The sequence below is a fragment of the Cottoperca gobio genome, chromosome 13 (genome assembly GCF_900634415.1).
Source record: "Cottoperca gobio chromosome 13, fCotGob3.1, whole genome shotgun sequence".
NCBI classification, from domain to species: domain Eukaryota; kingdom Metazoa; phylum Chordata; class Actinopteri; order Perciformes; family Bovichtidae; genus Cottoperca; species Cottoperca gobio.
The window spans coordinates 20,035,132-20,055,052 of NC_041367.1; the positions used below are offsets into that span (position 1 = coordinate 20,035,132).

Sequence of the window (19,921 nt, forward strand, 5' to 3'; positions counted from 1 at the left end):
AACTGAACAAAAGCACGCTTTAAAGACAACAATGCAGAGGAAATACTTTGCATTCATGGTCAGGGTGTAAAGTTTAGGGTCGAAAGCTTTAAGGGTTAAACTAATGAGGATATAAAGATATACCTTCAGGATGCACCACCTCCCTCTTCTTCTCTCCCCCTCCTCCCACAGACCTGGTTTGACCGGACTGGGTAATCAGTTACCTGCTCTATCTGACCCGTACTACCCACGTAGCACACACACACACACACACACACACACACACACACACACACACACACACACACACACACACACACACACACACACACACAGCCCCCAAAGTCCACTTAAAAAACTAAAGCCATGTCCATACTAATGTGGATAAAAGCTTTTTAGGTCTCAAGGTTAATACAACACTCAGATTGTATAATGAAAAAACGGTCATTTCAAGACATTAGAATACTCGTACATCATGTGTTTAAGTTGTTTCTAGGGGTTTCAGCCCTTTTGCTGATTCTTATTTACAGACTTACTGTGGACAGTAAGTCAGGACTCTACGACCACACGACCACATAGGTTGTTTGTTCCAACTCTCTAATATAACCCACAGGAGTGTTTCTCAGGTTTCGCCCCAACATGTTTTCATATTTTTTCATTTGTTAGGGTCACTAGGACCTGCCAACTACTAAACTGAAAACATTAAATGGAAACAGATAAACAATAAAAGGTTATGCCTTCATGTTTCTCCTCTGGCAGGCTATGGCTCAGGAGGTTCGAGTGGACGTCCATCACTTGGAGGGTGGGCGGTTTGATCCCCGCCCCTACATATCAAAGTGTCCTTGGACAAGATGGCATGGTCAACGGTGTGTGAGTGTCCTTGACATGTGTTGTAAAGTGGTCGCAAAGATTGGAAAAGCAGTCCATTTACTGTTCATAATGTAATGTAACGGTTGAAGTTTGATTGGATTCAGTGGACAAAACTACTTTGGTTAGCTTTAGGGAAAGATCCCGGTTTGGTATAGATCAGTATGTTTGTTACATAACTTACGTAAGTAAGTTATCCTACGTAAAGTACCGACTTCACCTGACTTCCTGTTTTGGTCCCGTCATAATGACTGCCACCACTAGAGGTCAATAACAATAAACGTAAAATGGGTTATAATAAGATTCTTGTACGAACAAATCTTTTGGAAGATGTTATAAAATGTGTGGCTAAAACTGCAAGTGTTCAACCATCACTGAATTTCACTTGATTTTTAAATGCAACCCGCTTTTTTGTGTCAGGGTCTGTGATTATTTAATTAGATCACTGCAATGCACAGACAAAAAACAAGCTGTGCAGCGCATGTGTTTCTAATGAACATAATAGGTGGACATATTGATTTGCAGTCTACTATACATTTCACATAGTGTGAGATCACATTAAAACCGCTGTTTACCCTGTCCACATTACAACACATGTGTGTTTTCAACTCAATACTCTCAATACACAATAAAGATTGTATTCATGTTGAGTGTGCACATGGCCTCGGACACTCTCTCCTAGTCTCAATCAACATTCCTAATAACCTCCCCCCTACTGCTCCGCCACCTTCTACTTAGCTCACAACCACATTTTGGAAGAGTCCCGACGAAGACAGCTTTAAACTGTTTTGCAACGACTTTTGTCAACCGTCTTTCATCCGCAGACTATATCTGGGCTAACTATCAGCCTTCACCTGAGGCTGAACAGCCGGTTCTATTGCTCACTGCTCTTTCCCCCTTTTCCGACTCACCATTGTCACCCACATACCTCCCCCACACTCCCCCGCAGCTGGTCACCGAGTCCAGCTCAGACAGACATGGGTGAAGGCTGAACAAAATAAACAGGCTTACTATCAAAATCAATTTCTAGTCATTTTATTTATTCTTTAATTCATCCACTGAAGTGTCATGTCAGTGTGCACTTACAAATCAGCCAGATTACATGCGGAAACATAGTAATAAGGAGAGGAGCCATTCTTCTCTTTTATTTTGTTTATTGTTGCATTTATTTCAAAGTTGAGCAGTCAGAGGTGGATAAAACAATGGTATCTATAGAAGCAGAAACATTTGTTGACACGCCAACAGAGTCATAATAATTCAGCAGAGGTTTGTCCAGCTTTCAGTCAGTTCATAAAAAGTTATCGCACGTCGGGAGTTGAGCAACTCTGACTTGAAGGAATGTTTTGTTGTGGTACCCTGCACTGCAAGAGCTAGGTGTGGTCCAGGTGTGTGTGTGTGTGTGTGTGTGTGTGTGTGCGTGCGTGCGTGCGTGTGTGTGTGTGTGTGTGTGTGTGTGTGTGTGTGTGTGTGTGTGTGTGTGTGTGTGTGTGTAAGGACAAATTTGAATTTTTAGACCTTGATTAAAGACAGTTTGGAAAGTGAGGTGTTTGAGGGTTATGACTTGGTTTTAGAGTTTATGGTTAGAATTAGATTCAAATGATGGTTCGGGTTAGACATGTACAGTAGTTGTGTTGGACTTCAGGGCTACGAAGACAGAACCGCCCTTACAGTTAGTGTGGGAGGTGACTGGTTTGCAGCGGCCTGATTAGTAATTCCGCCTCCTTCTCTACATCCTTTAACTGCACAGACGACCGGCTTTACTAAGATCCTGGAAGCCGTGTGTGTGCGTGTGTAGGTGTGTAGGTGTGTAAGTGTATAAGTGTGTAGGTGTGTAGGTGTGTAGGTGTGTAGGTGTGTAAGTGTATGTGTGTGAGAGGGAAACAGGAAAAGAAACTGTGTAGGAGAGAGTGACTACGCTAGAAAACATCAGATCAATAGTAACTGAATGATGAAGCGCAGTGAGTCAGTACATCAGGTACAAACCTGTGGGTGTGAAGCTGTCACTGTCTTTTCACTCACTTAAGAAATACACTATTAAAACTACGTAGCAGCCAGAGTCGAGTCAGATTACTTTCAAATGTAGTCAGTTACTGAATACAAATGCACAGCAATGTTTCCAATGCATTGGATTAGAAAATAAATGGAATTAAATCTGAATACTTTTGGATTACCTGAAAAAGGCGTGTGTATATACAGTGAGTATATACACACAGTATATACTCACAGTATATACTCACTGTATATACTGTGAGTATATATAGTGAGTATATACAGTGAGTATATACAGTGAGTATATACTGTGAGTATATCCAGTGAGTATATACTGTGAGTATATACTCACAGTATATACTCACAGTATATACTCACAGTATATACTGTGAGTATATACTGTGTGTATATACAGTGAGTATATACACACAGTATATACTCACAGTATATACTCACTGTATATACTGTGAGTATATATAGTGTGTATATACAGTGAGTATATACACACAGTATATACTCACAGTATATACTCACTGTATATACTGTGAGTATATACAGTGAGTATATACAGTGAGTATATACAGTGAGTATATACTCACAGTATATACTCACAGTATATACTCACAGTATATCCAGTGAGTATATACTGTGAGTATATCCAGTGAGTATATACTGTGTGTATATACAGTGAGTATATACACACAGTATATACTCACTGGATATACTCACAGTATATCCAGTGAGTATATACTGTGAGTATATACAGTGAGTATATACTCACAGTATATACTCACTGTATATACTGTGAGTATATATAGTGAGTATATACTGTGAGTATATACTGTGAGTATATATAGTGAGTATATACTGTGAGTATATATAGTGAGTATATACAGTGAGTATATACTCACTGTATATACTCACTATATATACTCACAGTATATACTCACTGGATATACTGTGAGTATATACTGTGAGTATATACTGTGAGTATATACTCACTGTATATACACACTATATATACTCACTATATATACTCACAGTATATACTCACAGTATATACTCACAGTATATACTGTGTGTATATACTCACAGTATATTCTGTGTGTATTCTACAACATGAGTGGGGCTGTTTCCTAATCAAATGACACCGGAGGACTTTGCTCTTGTAGAAGAGGAGCACCTGCTCAAAATGTTCATCTTCCATTATCAATGAAAATAAAAAGGAATTTAAAAAACTGCCAACTCGTAATTTACTTTGATCTACAGTACAATATATACGTTTTTGTAAAAATATGATGGCATAAACGTGTACATGTGTACTCTATTGTTTGTTTTGTTCAAAGGTCCAAAGGACGGAGTAATTAAAACTGTAATCCAGTAAACCTTGATAATGTAACTATATTCTAATTGCACATTTTTTCAAATGTAATCGGGGTTTCTTATGTTTTTTTATTTGTAATCTGATTACTCAATCATAATTACATATAATCCATTCCTCCCAAAGATAGGAAAAAGAAGTTCCCAAAAAGCTCCAAAAATGAACAAAGGAAAATGAGGTATCTGTCGATGAACTAATTGATTAATCGTTATTGATTAATTAACGGAACGTTTCAGCTATAAATTTAAAGTTATTTTCATTCATTCGATCTGTGGATTATTTTTAGGTTTTGTTCAGTCAAACATTGGGGATAACGTCCATCACAAGGAGCCAGAGTATTCAACATATTCTTTACAACGATATAAAACAGAGAAAAGCAGAAACTCCTCATATTTAAGAAGCTGGAACCAGTTGTGCATTTTTCATTCATAAATCACTTAAATGATGGATCAGTTCTCAACATCGTTGTCAACTTTGTGTTGCAACTGAAAAAAACAAAAGCCGTTTTGCTTTAAGCGCGGTCATTATTTGTTTTGGAGTTTAACCAGAGGCTAGATAGAAGAGCATGTAAACCGTCATCTTAAATTTAACTATGAAAATCACCAAAATTATAGTGAAGAGAAATTGTTATATGTAAAAAGTTGTACAAAGACATCTTAAAAAATCCCATTTTATAAGTTTCTTTTTATTATATAATACTAAAAAACTAAAGAAAGAAAGAGCAAATGCGCTGCTGGAGAATATGTAAATCTCCACAGGTAGTTCCAAAGAGTTTTGTTCTTTCAACAATGATGACTTCACAAAACTGGTGATGTCAGGTTTCTTTATGGCCCACAGCCATAAATAGCAGACTGACACCTTTGAGAGGTTTAATAATTAAATAATAACAACCAAAAAAAGAAAGGTGTGTTGTTATATGCATAATCTCGCACATTTGTCTTGATTGAAATCATTTATTTTGATTTAGTTTTCCCAGAAATATGAGATTAATAAGATGTGTGTGCATGTGGCAGAATATGTCGTATATTAAAGTGAATCCCCTGAAAGAGCTCACACTGCACAGACGTGGAAATACATTTTAAGCACTTGAAGATAACTGTGAGAATGTCGTTGGATAATCAGTTACCCAGAATGCAAAGGGGAAAGCCATTAGGCTAAAAAGCGCCTTTAAGCAGAACTACACTGAGTAAAAAACAGGAAGTGTAGTTAGCAATGAAAAGCGGAGGCACAGTTGAGTTCAGGTAGCTGCTCGGTGACTCACTGGGTTCAGCCCTGACGCAGTATCACAGGGACACAAACACACCTACTCTGGGAAAATGGATTTCCAAGAGGAAAAAAAAAACCTTTATAATACGTTAATCCGCTATCAGCTTGCTCTTGGTGATTCAGGAAGTTGAAAGAAAAAAGCACCTGCTGTACTGTATTACACAGTGATGGAACATTTTACATTATTGCTCACCTTACAAAAAGCAAGAAATCTCCTTTTCCACAGGTTCTGCTGGATTTTTACTTTTTATACATCATTTGTTTAAACAGGAAATTTACAAAATAGCGGGGCTGACAAAGGGAACAACCTTCAAAGTGGACAACTAATAACTAAACGACAGATAACTGTTTACAAGAAAGGAGAAAGGAATGAAGAAGTTATGATTGTAGGTAACTGGAAAAGAAAAAGCATCACTAACTGGAGAGGACAGAAGGGATCTCTACTACGGAAGTGAAGCACGTCAGCTTTTTATAACCTCGCCTTATAAACTCGGCCTAAGCTGTAAAAATAAAACTGTCTAGGATATTCTGGGATATGGCCTCCATGGTTACACACACATGCACCGATACACATGACACACACTTTAAAGTGGAAATAAACACACTTAAAAGTATCCTTATCAATAGTTATACTGTTTTGTATTGTAAAAGTTTTTATTGCTCCAAAATAATAATAGGGAGAGAAAAGGTGTGTGTGTGTGTGTGTGTGTGTGTGTGTGTGTGTGTGTGTGTGTGTGTGTGTGTGTGTGTGCGTCAGGTTCATAAAGCCACATTTATCATGTATTGTGAGCTGTTGGAGGAAATAAACTGCACTCTCTCATCTCCCTCTTATTATCCTCTCTGCTGTCTCCATTTCCAACCATCACACATATCTGAAGATCTCAGAGCTCCTGAAGTCTGTGCTTGCATTATGGCGCCCTCTGTTGTGGCGTAACCATCACACCAGCTCGTGATAAAAAGATGTTTCCAGTAGAATTGATATATTTGTATGTGGGTGTGAACTACATCATTTATGTTTCTGACATCAAATCTTTTATCCCTGTTCTTTCTTTTTAATTATTTTTTATTAAATGTGGATAAATACGTTGAATTAAAAACAGATTGCTGTTGGATGTGATTCTGTACTTAAAAGAGAGCGTGAAAACGTTCAACAGATATTTCAAACTAGATCGTTTTAGGGGAAATATTAAAAATGACAAAATAAAGTAAAGCCTGATGACTCATTTTGTCTCGGTTCACTGCTATTGGCCTCACAACGGTCCAGTTTAGAGTAAATGGAATAGCCCAAGAAACATAGCAAACACACAAACAAACAAACGTTTCAAACTGAAAGTGAGTGATGTTTTGGTAGACTGTAGTCAAAATGAAGCCTCAGATTCTCCATCCTGCATGGCAGATGGCTAGACTCAAATGACTAAATGACATTACAAGCACAGTCTGTCCAATATACTATGGCAAGGAAAAGGAAGGGAAGAACTGCACAAATACAGTTGTGCACAAAACTGTTAGGTCACAAGTGCATTACCCATTAAAGCAAATGTTATATGGATGTGATGCTTCTGCAGCTAGAGCTATACAACATGGGATTTAATAAGGAATTTGTGACCCATCTATTAAACTTAAAATAACACAGTGCAGACAAAATAAGCTGCTACCCATTCTGCCAAGGATGCCTCCAAGAGTTAGCAGTAACTTCTTAAGAATGTTAATCTTTACTCTGATTTTATATATCTGCCTTGTATGTCAGTATTGTATAACGTATGGACTGCAAAGTTCAGCTTTGTGTCTTCTTAGCTCTTCTTACCTGTTCTTCTCTGGTGTCAGATCAGAGGTCAGGTAAGACCCTGATACTGCCCAGCATTACGCTCCCTGGGACAAAACCCTCATCATGGACATTTGTATTATTTGTATTTAAAGAAATGTAAGATATGCTGTTTAGTTTGTATAATGTCTGCAGCTCAGAACAAAAACAGTGGTATGTAATAAATATTCACAACAGTAAATTATATAACAGAAAACTTTTATTAAAAGTTTAAATAAAAAGCAACAATACAAACTATTCAACACTCTAGACTTCACTCTTGATATATGTACATTTTATAATTGTCTGAATCCTTCCTTGATTCCATAATTTAATTGATTTAGCTTTTAACCCCTGGTACATTGTTTACTCTGTATGTCTATTGTTTGTTTTTGCACTTGTTCTGTAATAAAGAGAGGGGGGAAGACAACAATTGTATTATTATTGTGTGTTCTTGCTTTATTTCACTACCATATATGAACAGTGCCCTCTTGTGGTTAAACATGAGAACTGCACTACAGTCATTTGCTTGGGTTACGTCACGTGTACAGCTCCTCTCTAATTGGCTGTCGGTCTGTGATCACATGACCACACATGGTCTCCCCTCGCCGTCCCTTCTGTTTCCAAATCGGTACAGCGCCGTGAATGAGCCTCTTCTTTGTTCTTCGTGTATTTAAAAATGAAACAACAACCTTAATTGTGATTGTGTGCAAAGAACAGACGTCGACGCTGTTATATGAGGGATTTTAATTCACCTGGACGCATTTTAACAGGTGGGTTGACAGTTTTAGATAAAGTTGGCTGAGTTACAAGTGACTTGTTGTTTTGCCCTGTCAGCGACTCTTCTTTGCTTCATAACTAAATGTGTTTTTAAAGAAGGTAAAGTGACCCACATTAACTACATGCCTTCTTCTAACTAGCTATCCCTGTGTTGTCTGAAGCTCACACAATACGTGTCAAATCAAATTTATTTGTATAGCCCAATATCACAAATGATACATTTGTCTCAGTGTGCTTTACAGACTGTACAGGTTACAACACCCTCTGTCCTCAGACCCTCGCACAAGTGAAACCTTCCTAAAAGAAACCCCATAATTAAAGGGGAAAATAGAAGAAACCTCAGGGAGAGCAACTGAGGAGGGATCCCTCTCCCAGGACGGACAGACGTGCAATAGATGTCGTGTGTACAGGATAAACAACATAGTACAAATACAACATTTGACAGAAAATGATGTTGTGTTGAAAAAGAGAAAGTTTGGATGAATGTGTTGCTCTTCTTTTATTCCTTTGGGTAATTCAAAAATGTAGTAATTTTCTTTGACTCACCCTCACTTCTACAACTTGAGCCAACACTCTTGTGTTCCCCTTAAAGTATTTGTCTCTAGTTTGTTCCTCTGCACAGACAGGCCTTCTTTGTCCTCCTCTAGCAGCCGTAATTTCATTCATGAGACCTAAACTGTCTTACACACTCTGCCAATGACATTTCAGGCTTTTTGGTTTTCTTTGACTGCTGTATAATCTGCTTAATAAAGTTCAATGTAAGAAGAATGAAATGTGGTACCTTCACAATGTTTCACAAGTGGTACTGGAATCTCTGTGTCACTGCTTCCAGTGTATTCATTGAATCAAGATGTTTCATCTGATGAGGGCTGGAAAAAACCTTCCTGATCAGAATGTGAAGCCAATTGTTGTGTTTGGTTCCCAATATCACACAGCTCTGAACAGTTTTACGTTCTTATTTCTTACCTCTTGTTACCTGTTGGATCTGTTTATCAGCTCAAAGAAAACAACAAACAAACAAACACAAGAGCATCAAACTAAGGCGTTGCACGTATTTTGGTATGGCTCGAGCAGGAAATGTTTTTCCTTCTTTAAAAGACAGTTTAAAGGAAACCCAACATGCTGAAGAACTTGTTTCCCCGATGTGCATGACCTTAAAAAAATTCCAAACTCTTCTGCGTGATCCCAAACCATAACAGTTTCAAGAGCAGCACACTATGTTCAGCTGTAATGCATCACATGTTTCTGTAGGAGATACTGAAGCTCTACTGAGTCACTGCTGCTGTCAGCATCCACGCTTCCTCTCTCTTTTAGGCAATCAAATCTCATCAATCACCTGACCTCAGATTCCAGTAAAGCTTTTTTTTTTATGTTTTTGGTTTTTGTTCGCTTGACTCCGAGCAGCCCTGTTTGTGCTACAGATGAGCTGTGCAGGTTATTCTGTCTGTGATGTTGAAAACATCTAGAACCTTCTCTTTGTCACGGCTGTAAAGGTTAGGCAGAGGAGGGACAATGGTTTCTGATTTTGCTGTGTTGTTTCATAGCTATGTAGCTAATTTAAGCTAAAACAAACACATTTATAAGTATCTCTTAATCAAACAGAGAGTCTGTAGTTCAGTTTCTGTTGTCAAATTCACTTTATATATTTAGTTAATAACTGGATTTAATCCCCAACTGTACCCTGGTTGGTAAGCATCAGTGTGTTGAGTGCAGCTTGCAGTTTTACTTCCTGCTGCCAACATGTAAAAGTCTCCGCATCGGGTCGTTCATCAGATGTTTAGCACAGAAACATGAAGATGTGATGTAACATTTTGTGTTTTGTTCCTCTTGTTTGGTCTCAGCGCTGCGGAGCATCATCTGACCTGAGCCGCCACGACTCCATCAAATCAGATGTCCTTCTGTCTTCGACAATGACAGACATGGCTTACAACCAGGTAACGTGCTTCAGTTAAACAAGTCAAAGACTTGACAGAAAATTGATTTAGATTTTTTTTTTTATTATTATTTGTTTAAATTAGTTATCAAGTAAAAGATACCAAACCTTTAGTGACTAAAGCGTTGCTAATGTGAATATTTGGCTAATTTCTTCACATTTTAGAAATTGTATTGGTCAACATTGTGTGCCCTGAAAATGAAATTCATCTGTAATTTACAACGTCAACAAAAAAGGTTAAATAATGTAGCCTTAATAGTTTGTACTGTACTTTAAGACATTGTGCTATGAGAAAAGGATTTTTGTTTCCCCATATTCTCACCGTCAGCTCTGAATCACATCTCGATTTCATATCTTCATTTCATTCTCACTTTCATTTTGATTTAACATAATGTTTTTATATTATCATCAAAATGAGAGAATGTTTCACACATTTATGACTCGTTGGTTTTACCCGCCATAAACTACACAGTGGTGTAAATCCGGCTGTTTAACGCTGATGAGGAGTCATGGCCGCGTCTTCCTCCATTAAAGGTTCAGTCCCCTGAGTGGCCATGATATTCACTTTAATAGTATTTTACATAGTAATATTTTAGAGTTTAAGTGTTGCATAAAATAATGTCAATAATACCCTCAACCACAAACGTGTGTGAGTCCTACAGTGTTCCTGCTCATGCATGGGGCTCATGCTGTTCCCAACGAGAAAATGATCTCTAGTTGCAAATTGCATGTTTTCAGATGTGGTGAGTTTGACTTTAATATCATTTAAATATTGTAAGATCATTGTGTTCATGAGTTCTTCTGATGCCTGTAGCTGGTGGACGTGGAGCGGAGGAGACGAGAAGACAACAGGAAAGCTCAGGTGGTGAGTTACAGACACACGCAGGCTTTACAAAACACCAAATGACTTCAGCACAGGAATTATTATTATGATTGTGTCATGCATAAATACTACGCCCAGCCCAAACAGGCTTACAAGACACCATTATTTAGAACAATAGACTAGAAACCAGCGCAGCAACATAAAATACAAATAATTCTTAACAAATAAACCATCCTGACGTGAGGCAGCCAGCACACAAGCATCACATTTAAATAAGCACATCTGTCATCGTCAGCGCACCGAAACCTTTCTGGATTTCCCACAGACATTGAAAATAAAATAGATAATCTTAACTCATCATAATAAGGGTTACGGAGAAGAAAATGTGATTGTCTGCATACTTTCCACAAAGTGTTTCTGTTTTTGCGAACGTTAAGGGCCAGAAGAAGGATTCCTGCTCTCAGCTCTGCCACTAAAGACCTTTTGAAAAAGATTCAGTGCCATTGCGCTGGATTTGATTATGTTTTAAGATTGGTTTGCTTCAAATCTAGCGAGTAACGTTCTTCTTATTGTCTTTGCGCTGCATGATAAATGATTACTATACATGTATTGTAATTCAGCTTCTTCAAAAACAGCATGAAGCTCTGTATGCCATTTGGTCCAAAGAAAAACCTTCTTATTGACCCTGTATTCTGACATATTACGCACACGATGCCACACTCACATTTTCACATTGTTGATCCATGAATTCGAGTCATATGACAACACGCGTAGGACAAATGTATGAACCTTAAAAGCGTCGTGCAGCTCAGCTCTGTATAGAGTCTTTGAAACCTTATATCCCTAAAAGCATAATTTAATATGGGGGAGACGCACGCATCATAAAGTTGCAAGTAAGTAAGATGCCCAAGATCTTTACATATATTTAAAACTTGATGACTACAGACCCTGATGCTCTCCGAGCGTCACCTGCCAAAATAAGTGACGGTGTGTGTGTGTGTGTGTGTGTGTGTGTGTGTGTGTGTGTGTGTGTGTGTGTGTGTGTGTGTGTGTGTGTGTGTGTGTGTGTGTGCCTGCTCCTCCTTCCAGTATTCCAGGTGTGCCATAGCTCTGGCCACTGTGGCCACTTTGCTTCTGGCCGCCATGGCCCTCTATAACCTGCTGACACCGAGAGTCTCCTCCCCCCATCCCGCCCCGAGCAGCAGCCTCCGTCTGCCGCAGGCCGAGTCCTGCTCAGACCCCTGCAAGTAAGTAAACATCTGCACACACACAATTATTTACACAGCTTTCAAACCCGGACAGCAAACTCAAAAGATGTGTGTGTGTATAGACTAAAGTTAAGCGTCACACTTTATTTGTTTTTTAAGAATTGTGGGAAAGGTGTGTACTGAGTGGGACATTTTAGAGTTGACCAATAAACCTGACAAACTATGTAAAGGTGACACTTCTTTACTGTATGAACTCAAACCGATCAGCATTTCTGTATTATAATATCTTACTTAGCGGCTGACGTATACGTCGACTGGCCGATTTCTGGGTCCACCCCTCCTCCGTGGGCAGATCCATGAGTACAGATATGAATCCTTATCCTCTCTTTCCCCTGTCAGGATCGTTCTGGTGGAGAGCATCCCTGAAGGCCTGACGTTCAACTCCAGCACCTCTCACCCCTCCATCTACCAGGCCTGGCTCAATCTGATGGGTGAGGCTCGCAGCAGTGTCGACATCGCCTCCTTCTATTGGACGCTCTCCAACGAAGACACTGGCACTCATGAGCCGACAGCCAATCAGGTCAGCCGGAGCTGTGAATGGCCAAATGGCACGGGATGAGTTTTGTATTTAATGTGTGTTTAATTGACATTAGTACACGTGGAAAGAATTGACAGGTTATAAAACGTGAATAACATTTAACATTAAGATATTATTCTTGCTGTGTCCACAGGGTGAGACCATCCTGAAGACATTAGCCGAACTTTCTGGGAAGTTGTCCGTTCGTATCGCAGTGAGCACGCCACAGGGGAGTCAACCGCAGGGCGACCTCAGACTGCTCAACGACTCCGGTAACTCTCATTCACTCTGTACCAGCGAGTGAACTACTAATGTGTCAACCTGCTGTTTGTGTTGTTATTGACTTTATATTATTCATCTCATGATATTGATTTCAACCATATTGCTGAGCCCTGATATTTACTTTGTTACTTATTTTGTCATATTAGTTTTGGTGTTTTACTGTAAATTCAACAGTTATTGTCTCCTGTCAGCGTCTCTGCTCTCACTGAAGCAGCCGCACAAGACGATCTGTTGAACTTGTGAAGGAAATTCTTCCAACCATCGCAACTTTTGTTATACAGCCAATAATTAATTGTGTGTGTGTGTGTTTCAGGAGCTGATATCAGGACCGTTAACATGAGAGAGCTCACCTCAGGTGTCCTCCACACAAAGTTCTGGGTTGTGGACAAGAAACACATTTACATTGGCAGTGCCAACATGGACTGGAGGTCTCTCACACAGGTACACACACTCTCACTCACTCACTCTCTCTCTCTCTCTCTCTCTCTCTCTCTCTCTCTCTCTCTCTCTCTCTCTCTTCTCTCTCTCTCTCTCTCTCTATCTCTCTCCTCTCTCTCTCTCTCTCTCTCTATCTCTCTCTCTCTTCTCTCTCTCTCTCTCGCTCTATCTCTCTCTCTCTCTCTCATCTCTCTATCTCTCTCTCTGTGTCACTTTCTCTCTGTCTCTCTCTCTCTCTCTCTCTCTCTCTCTCTCTCTCTCTCTCTATCTCTCTCTCTGTGTCACTTCCTCTGTCTCTCGCTCTCTCTCTCTCTCTCGCGCTCTCTCTCTCTCTCTCTCTCTCTCGCTCTCTCTTTTTCTTTCTTTCTTTCTTTCTTTCTTTTATTTATTTTTCTTATCTTATATTTGTGAGTGTGATTTAATTTTTTTTTCAGATCCAGGCAATATCTGTTCAACAGAATGAAAGGTTGTCTTGTACCCAAGAATTGTGTTTCTTCTTCTTTTAAGCGGAAGTTCTTGTGTTGGCTCAAACTTTCGGTCACATGCCATGCTGAAAGAATAGTTTAAATCTGCTCATTGTGATGGTCATCAATATCTGAAACCACATCTCAATTGTAGATTTCGTAATCAGATGTTTTGGGAGTTGTCACTTCCATAAACATCCTGTCATTATTTATTTTATGCAATGTCTGATTATAAAAAAAAAAATCTCAGTAATGACCAGTTTAATCTAAATTAAGTATTAAGTATGGAAAATATTATTCAGATATAATAAAATGTTATCTAAACATATTGTGTGGTTTGAGACATCTGTCATCTCTCACATTCTGACACATCATTTTCACAGTGATGTGATATAGTAATTAGATGTATTAAATGATGCTTAACATCTTCAAGTGAGGTCAAATAATGACATCCTGGTCAAAGAAAGGAATTAGAAATTGAAACTCTGTCGGAGTCCTGAAGTAATAGTGAGAGGGCAACATTAATAAAATAGTTTTTGTGTCACAGTTTTGAAATGTAGAAGCTGTAAAAGTCTGTGATTGAGAATAAGTTCATATTCTGCTGTTGGTCTGTAGGTGAAGGAGCTGGGCGCGGTGGTGTACAACTGCAGCTGCTTGGCTGCAGACCTGAGTAAGATCTTTGAAGCCTATTGGTTCCTGGGGGAGAGTCAGTCGATCCCGGCACCTTGGCCCACCAGCTTCTCCACCCTCTACAACAAGGACACGCCCCTCCAGCTGCCACTCAACAACACACCGTCCAACGTCTACCTGTCGGTGAGACACATACAGGGAGGGGGGATAAGAGGTTTAAGTTTATTAACGGGAAGATCCCTATCTGTTAAAAAGTGTGGTTTTTAATGCTGCTTAGTTAGATTGAAATTCAACTCTTCTATCTTTTTTACTAACCATGTGTATGAATTAAAGTCGTTCTGAAGCCAAAGTTGAAACCAAAATGACCCCACAGCCCAGTGTTGTCTACCTTCCGTATACTTCTAATGATCACTGCTCCTCCTTAGATATCATCAAGCCTCCAGTATTGTTGTTGTTGTTGAAAAATAAATAAATAATAAAGTTGTTCTCTCTGCTCGCTCTCTGTCAGAGTTCCCCTCCATCCTTCTGTGCAGCCGGCAGGACTGGAGACCTTCAGTCCATCCTGAGTGTGATGGAAGATGCCCAGAGCTTCATCTACATCGCTGTGATGAACTACCTGCCCACCATGGAGTTTTCACATCCTAAAAGGTACATCTGTTCAGAGACTTGTGAAGTATAACTACACAGAGGATAGGTGAGAGTCAGAGTTAGGTTTTGCTGTAAAAGATTGTATCCATGGTGACTGGATGATGGTTCATGAAAGTAATGAGAAGTTGCAACAGCGTCATTCTGAGCATTTTACTTGAGTATAGATAAAGTCGAATAGAATTGGGGCACGGCTTATTTGCATTGTCAATGCATGACGTGGTCACACTCTGCATGTGGCGCCCTCTGCAGGTACTGGGCCGACATCGACACCCAGCTGAGGAGAGTCGGTTACGAGAAGCGGGTCAAAGTGCGCCTGCTGATCAGCTGCTGGGCCAGCACCCAACCGGTCATGTTCCCCTTCCTGAAGTCTCTGGCTTCAGTTTATGACCCCAAGAGCAAACTGGACATCCAGGTGGTAAGTAGCTGTGTTTATATAATAGACCTGGCCATGGTCATGTTAAAGGAGGTCGTACATATTATGATGTATATTCAATAGCAAAACCAAAAACCTGGTGGCGTCTTGTTTTCCTATTCCAGAGGCTGTTTGTGGTGCCTGCCAGCCCCAAGCAGAAGGAGATTCCCTTTGCGAGAGTCAACCACAACAAATACATGGTGACTGACAAGATAGCCTACATAGGTAAGACTGCACACACTGCATGCTTAATCAGTTGCGTAATTAATCACCTCTGAGTGTACACCCTTAATATACATCACCTGTCCAATCTGCCCCGTCTTACAGGAAAAGTGATAAATGGGCTGAAATATCGTGTGTGTTTTCCCGTCTTCAGGTACGTCTAACTGGTCAGGGGACTACTTTGTGAGCACGGCTGGCTCCGCATTGGTTGTCAACCAGACTGCATCAGAGTCCCCGGAGCCAACCGTCCAATCGCAGCTGAAGGCTGTGTTTGAGAGGGACTGGGACTCCGCCTACAGCACTCCTCTCACCCGGCACTCGAACCTCAAAACCTTGTGCTAGTTTCAACAGCCTTTATTATAAAAACTATATCAGTGTGAACACTTCTCTTATATTTCATGCATTTTGCACTCGCCAGCTGAAACAACTGTTCACTGGAAATCAGCCACATTTGCTTCGGTCCAAAGGAAGTGAACCTGGTTTATGCTTTAGTGCCAAACTCCTATTTGACCAGAGTAATGTCAAACCCAGTACCACCAGTCTTACACTGTCACGGGTTGTTCAAGGGTGCTGCCTGATTTATGTTTTTATTTTAAGGCAAGAATTATTTTTGCCATCTTCAATCACTTTGCTGTTTCTTTCAAAGCTGGCCTGGTGATTTAAACTACACGTGTGGGTTAAACCAGGTAAGAGTTGCTCTGCTGTAACGTTGGATCAGAATATACTGCGACATGTTGCAGGTATTGACAAACCATGAACAGGCAGTTTTTCTTTTTAAACCTCCAACAAACATGTATAAAGAACTTGAATTAATTTGATAATTTTTCATGTTGAGACACAATGATGTTTTCAACCGGCTCCCACAGTCACCATGTTGACTGATTTATTCATTGATCACTTTTTCATTTAAGAAAATAAATAAAAAATGCATTTATTTTCTACAACATCAGCCTAAGTGGGATTTTATCCCACGCACCTCAGGGAGTCTTTTCTTAATTGATTCTTTTATTTTTGCTGTAGTCTGGAACAATAACCGCTGTGTGCTGTGTCACAAATACTGCTTATAAAACTCTCTGACTGTTTTTAAAATAAATTGCATTCATACTGAAGTCAGCAGTGTATACAATAGACTGAAAGTTTGCAGCGGCAGTAAATAAGGATGAACTTTAATTTCCACTATGTGGAGTCACTGCAACTACCAATGAGTGAAGAGGTGGTTGTTATGACAACTGTTCGAAGAAGCAGCAGTTATTACCTACATGTCCTGATCTACTCCCGCTCTATAAAAACATTACTCTCAATAAATGGATTTGAATCAAACTGTTCCAGTCTGTTTAAAGTTATTCGTGTGCTCTCTGAAACACATATTCAATTATTCTAAAAGTGCCCGTTTAGGCCTGTGGACAATAAGAATGTGAAAACAATGGAAATCATCCCACTCATTGATTTATTATTTAGCAAAAGGCAAATGTATAACTTGTTAAACTGCTACATCAGACTCTCAGGCACCTTCACATGGTATGATGTTAAAGAGATGCTTAATTTCACCAAATACTCTCATTCCTTGGTAAATAGTCGAGTTCTGAACACCTGAATGTGTGAGCAAAGAACTCCCACACAATCTCACTCACTGTTTAATATGTATCTACTAAATGAGCTGCAGGATCGAAGCCAGGATTTTAGAAATACTGAGGTCATGACTCCATATTCCCCCATTGGTCACAAAAGAAAAAAAAGATGTTCACACGTTATAACCTTTGAAATATTAATGTTTTCTCTAAATGCTGCTTCTAATAGTCCTCACAATGCCAGAAATATAATTTTGATGGAGAAATACTAAATTCCCAGAACTAATAATGAGGTCATGTTCCTTAAACTGCCAGAAATATTTTGGATCTTTTAATGTCCGTTTCTTTAAAGGGCCAGTTCACCAAAGTTCCAAAAAAGAAAAGTATTCATTCTCTTCCTCCTCATTGTATATCATGCTTATAGTTGTGGTTTTATTTGTCCAGGCACATAAAACCACAACTATCTGCATGACTAGATACTAAATGAGGTGTGTGAGAAAATAGGTTTTGAGGGATCTGACCCTTTCCTGATCCTTCGAGGGCTGTACTAATTATTGAACTCATAACCTCTGCAAAATGTTTTTAAGACGCAGCCCATTCATTTCACTTTTCTTTTATGCTGTGTAAAAAAGCAACTTTTTTATCCATGTATCTTTCTGTTTTATCAGAAATCAATCCTTTATTAGTCCCACAACGGGGACATTTATTTTGTCACAGCAAAAGAACATATGAAGTAAAAAGGCAGTACACAATAATTAAATATAATAAAAAACAATATTATACATATAATATATAATATATAAGTACCAAGTGGTTGATAGAAAATAAAGTGAGTATTGTAAATGGCAGTGATAATTGCACAGTAGTGGTGGAACAGTCTGTTCTTGGTGTGGTGGTCTACCTCTCTATCTGTCCATGTTTGTATGTTCCTCTCTGCAGAGCTGCTTGTTGGGCCAAACTCCGCCGAAGAGCGTTAACTTTATCCAAACACACTCGTCCTTTCAGCTCGTCCAGTTCGGCATGTTTCGTGCAGTAATGATGCTCGAGATCATTTTTGAAGCTCATCCGCACAAACTAGGCACACTGGCCTTTTACTTCCTCAAAGAAATAATCGTTCGTCCATTTCTCCTGGAAAGTGCGACATTCTGCATCCACTTTTCTCTGTTTTACTCTCGCCACGCTGCGTTCACTGATGTCAACGACAGTCTCGTTTAAAATTGAAGTTTTTTGACATGACGTGACCACGTGATGACACGTTCCGCTCGTGTTGTGTTCAAGGACCCTGACCTTGGCCAGGAAAAAACAATCAATCGCCCGTTTAAAATATTCCAGTCTAGTTTGTTTTGCTAGTGGATTTTTTTTGCGTGCGTTTTACGAATTACCTCGAAGGCTGGATCAAATGTTCTCGCGGGCCGTATACGGCCCGGAGGCCGGAGGTTCCCCACCCCTGCTTTAAATCATAGGTCTTCAACAGGGGGTCCGCGACCCTCAGAAGGGTCCGCGGAGGTACTGCAGGGGGGTCGCGAAATTGTTTGTAGATAAAGCAATTTAAAAAAGAAAAATGTAAGTGTTTTGTTTTTGGGTTTTTTTGTTGTTTTTTTTGCTTTGCCATTCACATTCCCTCCTCCGCTGTACTTTGCGAAGGGCGGCGACACACACCTACAGTCAGAGACAAAGTGGAGGAAAGGAGAGGGGTGAACTAAAATACACTCCCATCTCTCCCCCAGCAGCCAGCGCCCTAACCACCCCCCACTGCCACACTGTCCAATCCACGAGATACCTGTCGGTCTGTATTGTTGATGACTACAGGTGTGAAAGCATCATTTGTTGGTTCGTAATCAGCAGATGGATTTAATTGTAACAACACCAACACTTCACTTCACTGTACACAAACATCTTGTGGTTGGTCCGCTTTGCATTCATATCACAGACATCCCCCGTTTTTAAAGCGGTCTCCGTCCGCACCAGAGTTTGATTTAATATCAATTAGAGTCTGTCTCTTTAAATTGTCTCACCTGAGTTCATCTGTGGTGACTGTGTGGAAGACTTCTGTCAGTATCATGTTTTGCTTTCCTTCCCACTTTGTCTTGTTTTTATCAAAGTAACTGTTTGTAATTGAGAGGCTGGTGGTCAAAGTCGCGCTCGTTGAAAACGGGCTTTCAGACACGTGACCTCTCGCTCCATCCAGGCCTGTAAGTCCACCGCCTCTCAGTTTAAAGCGGAGAACATTTGTCCTTGAGCTTCTCCAAGAATATTGATTTGACTTTCTTGCCTTTTTAGATGAAAGCTGTACACTAAACTGTTTGTGTCTTAGTCATGTTGATATGATATATTAGGCCTGTGTGTTTATTTGTCAATGTGCTCTTGAATGTCATATTTAATGTTCGCTCCTTTAGCAATTGTTCACCTCTATGAATATCACTCACTGCAGCACTGAGGAAGCTGACAGAAGGGTTCATGTGTTGTCTCTAAAGGCTGTAGTGGGATGTGGAAATGAAGCTGAGCCTAATCAAAAGGGGTTTTCTTTTTTTAAGCATTAATTTGAATGATGAAGGTGCGTGTTCACTTCATGCTGCGGAGGTGCAAGCATCTTCACACACAAAGAAATAATAGAATTGTGTTGGTCTTTTGCTTTACTTATTTTTCTTTGGAG

At 39.7% G+C, this 19,921-nt stretch overlaps 1 protein-coding gene across 3 annotated transcripts; it reads left to right on the top strand.

The window, feature by feature from the left end:
- The first annotated feature begins 7,888 nt into the window (after positions 1 to 7,888).
- pld3 (phospholipase D family member 3) lies at positions 7,889 to 17,020 on the top strand. Of its 3 annotated transcripts, none has more exons than XM_029447205.1 (12): positions 7,889 to 8,056; positions 9,905 to 9,997; positions 10,811 to 10,861; positions 11,909 to 12,066; positions 12,427 to 12,607; positions 12,759 to 12,876; positions 13,200 to 13,327; positions 14,404 to 14,601; positions 14,927 to 15,066; positions 15,316 to 15,481; positions 15,604 to 15,703; positions 15,855 to 17,020. In XM_029447205.1, the coding sequence occupies exons 2-12, from the start codon at positions 9,974 to 9,976 to the stop codon at positions 16,040 to 16,042; spliced, it is 1,452 nt and encodes a 483-aa protein (XP_029303065.1). In that variant the 5' UTR covers positions 7,889 to 8,056; positions 9,905 to 9,973; the 3' UTR covers positions 16,043 to 17,020. The 3 variants fall into 3 exon arrangements, with proteins under 3 accessions (XP_029303065.1, XP_029303067.1, XP_029303068.1); XM_029447207.1 differs by lacking the exon at positions 7,889 to 8,056 and adding an exon at positions 9,453 to 9,556; XM_029447208.1 differs by lacking the exons at positions 7,889 to 8,056; positions 9,905 to 9,997 and adding an exon at positions 10,115 to 10,739.
- Positions 17,021 to 19,921: the final 2,901 nt, after the last annotated feature.

Bases quoted from the DNA above. Each gene is read 5' to 3' on its own strand.
- pld3 (XM_029447205.1), top strand. From the start codon at position 9,974: ATGACAGACATGGCTTACAACCAG. The intron at 12,608-12,758 runs GTCAGCCGGAGC...CTGTGTCCACAG, and splicing joins ATGAGCCGACAGCCAATCAG to GGTGAGACCATCCTGAAGAC. The intron at 12,877-13,199 runs GTAACTCTCATT...TGTGTGTTTCAG, and splicing joins CAGACTGCTCAACGACTCCG to GAGCTGATATCAGGACCGTT.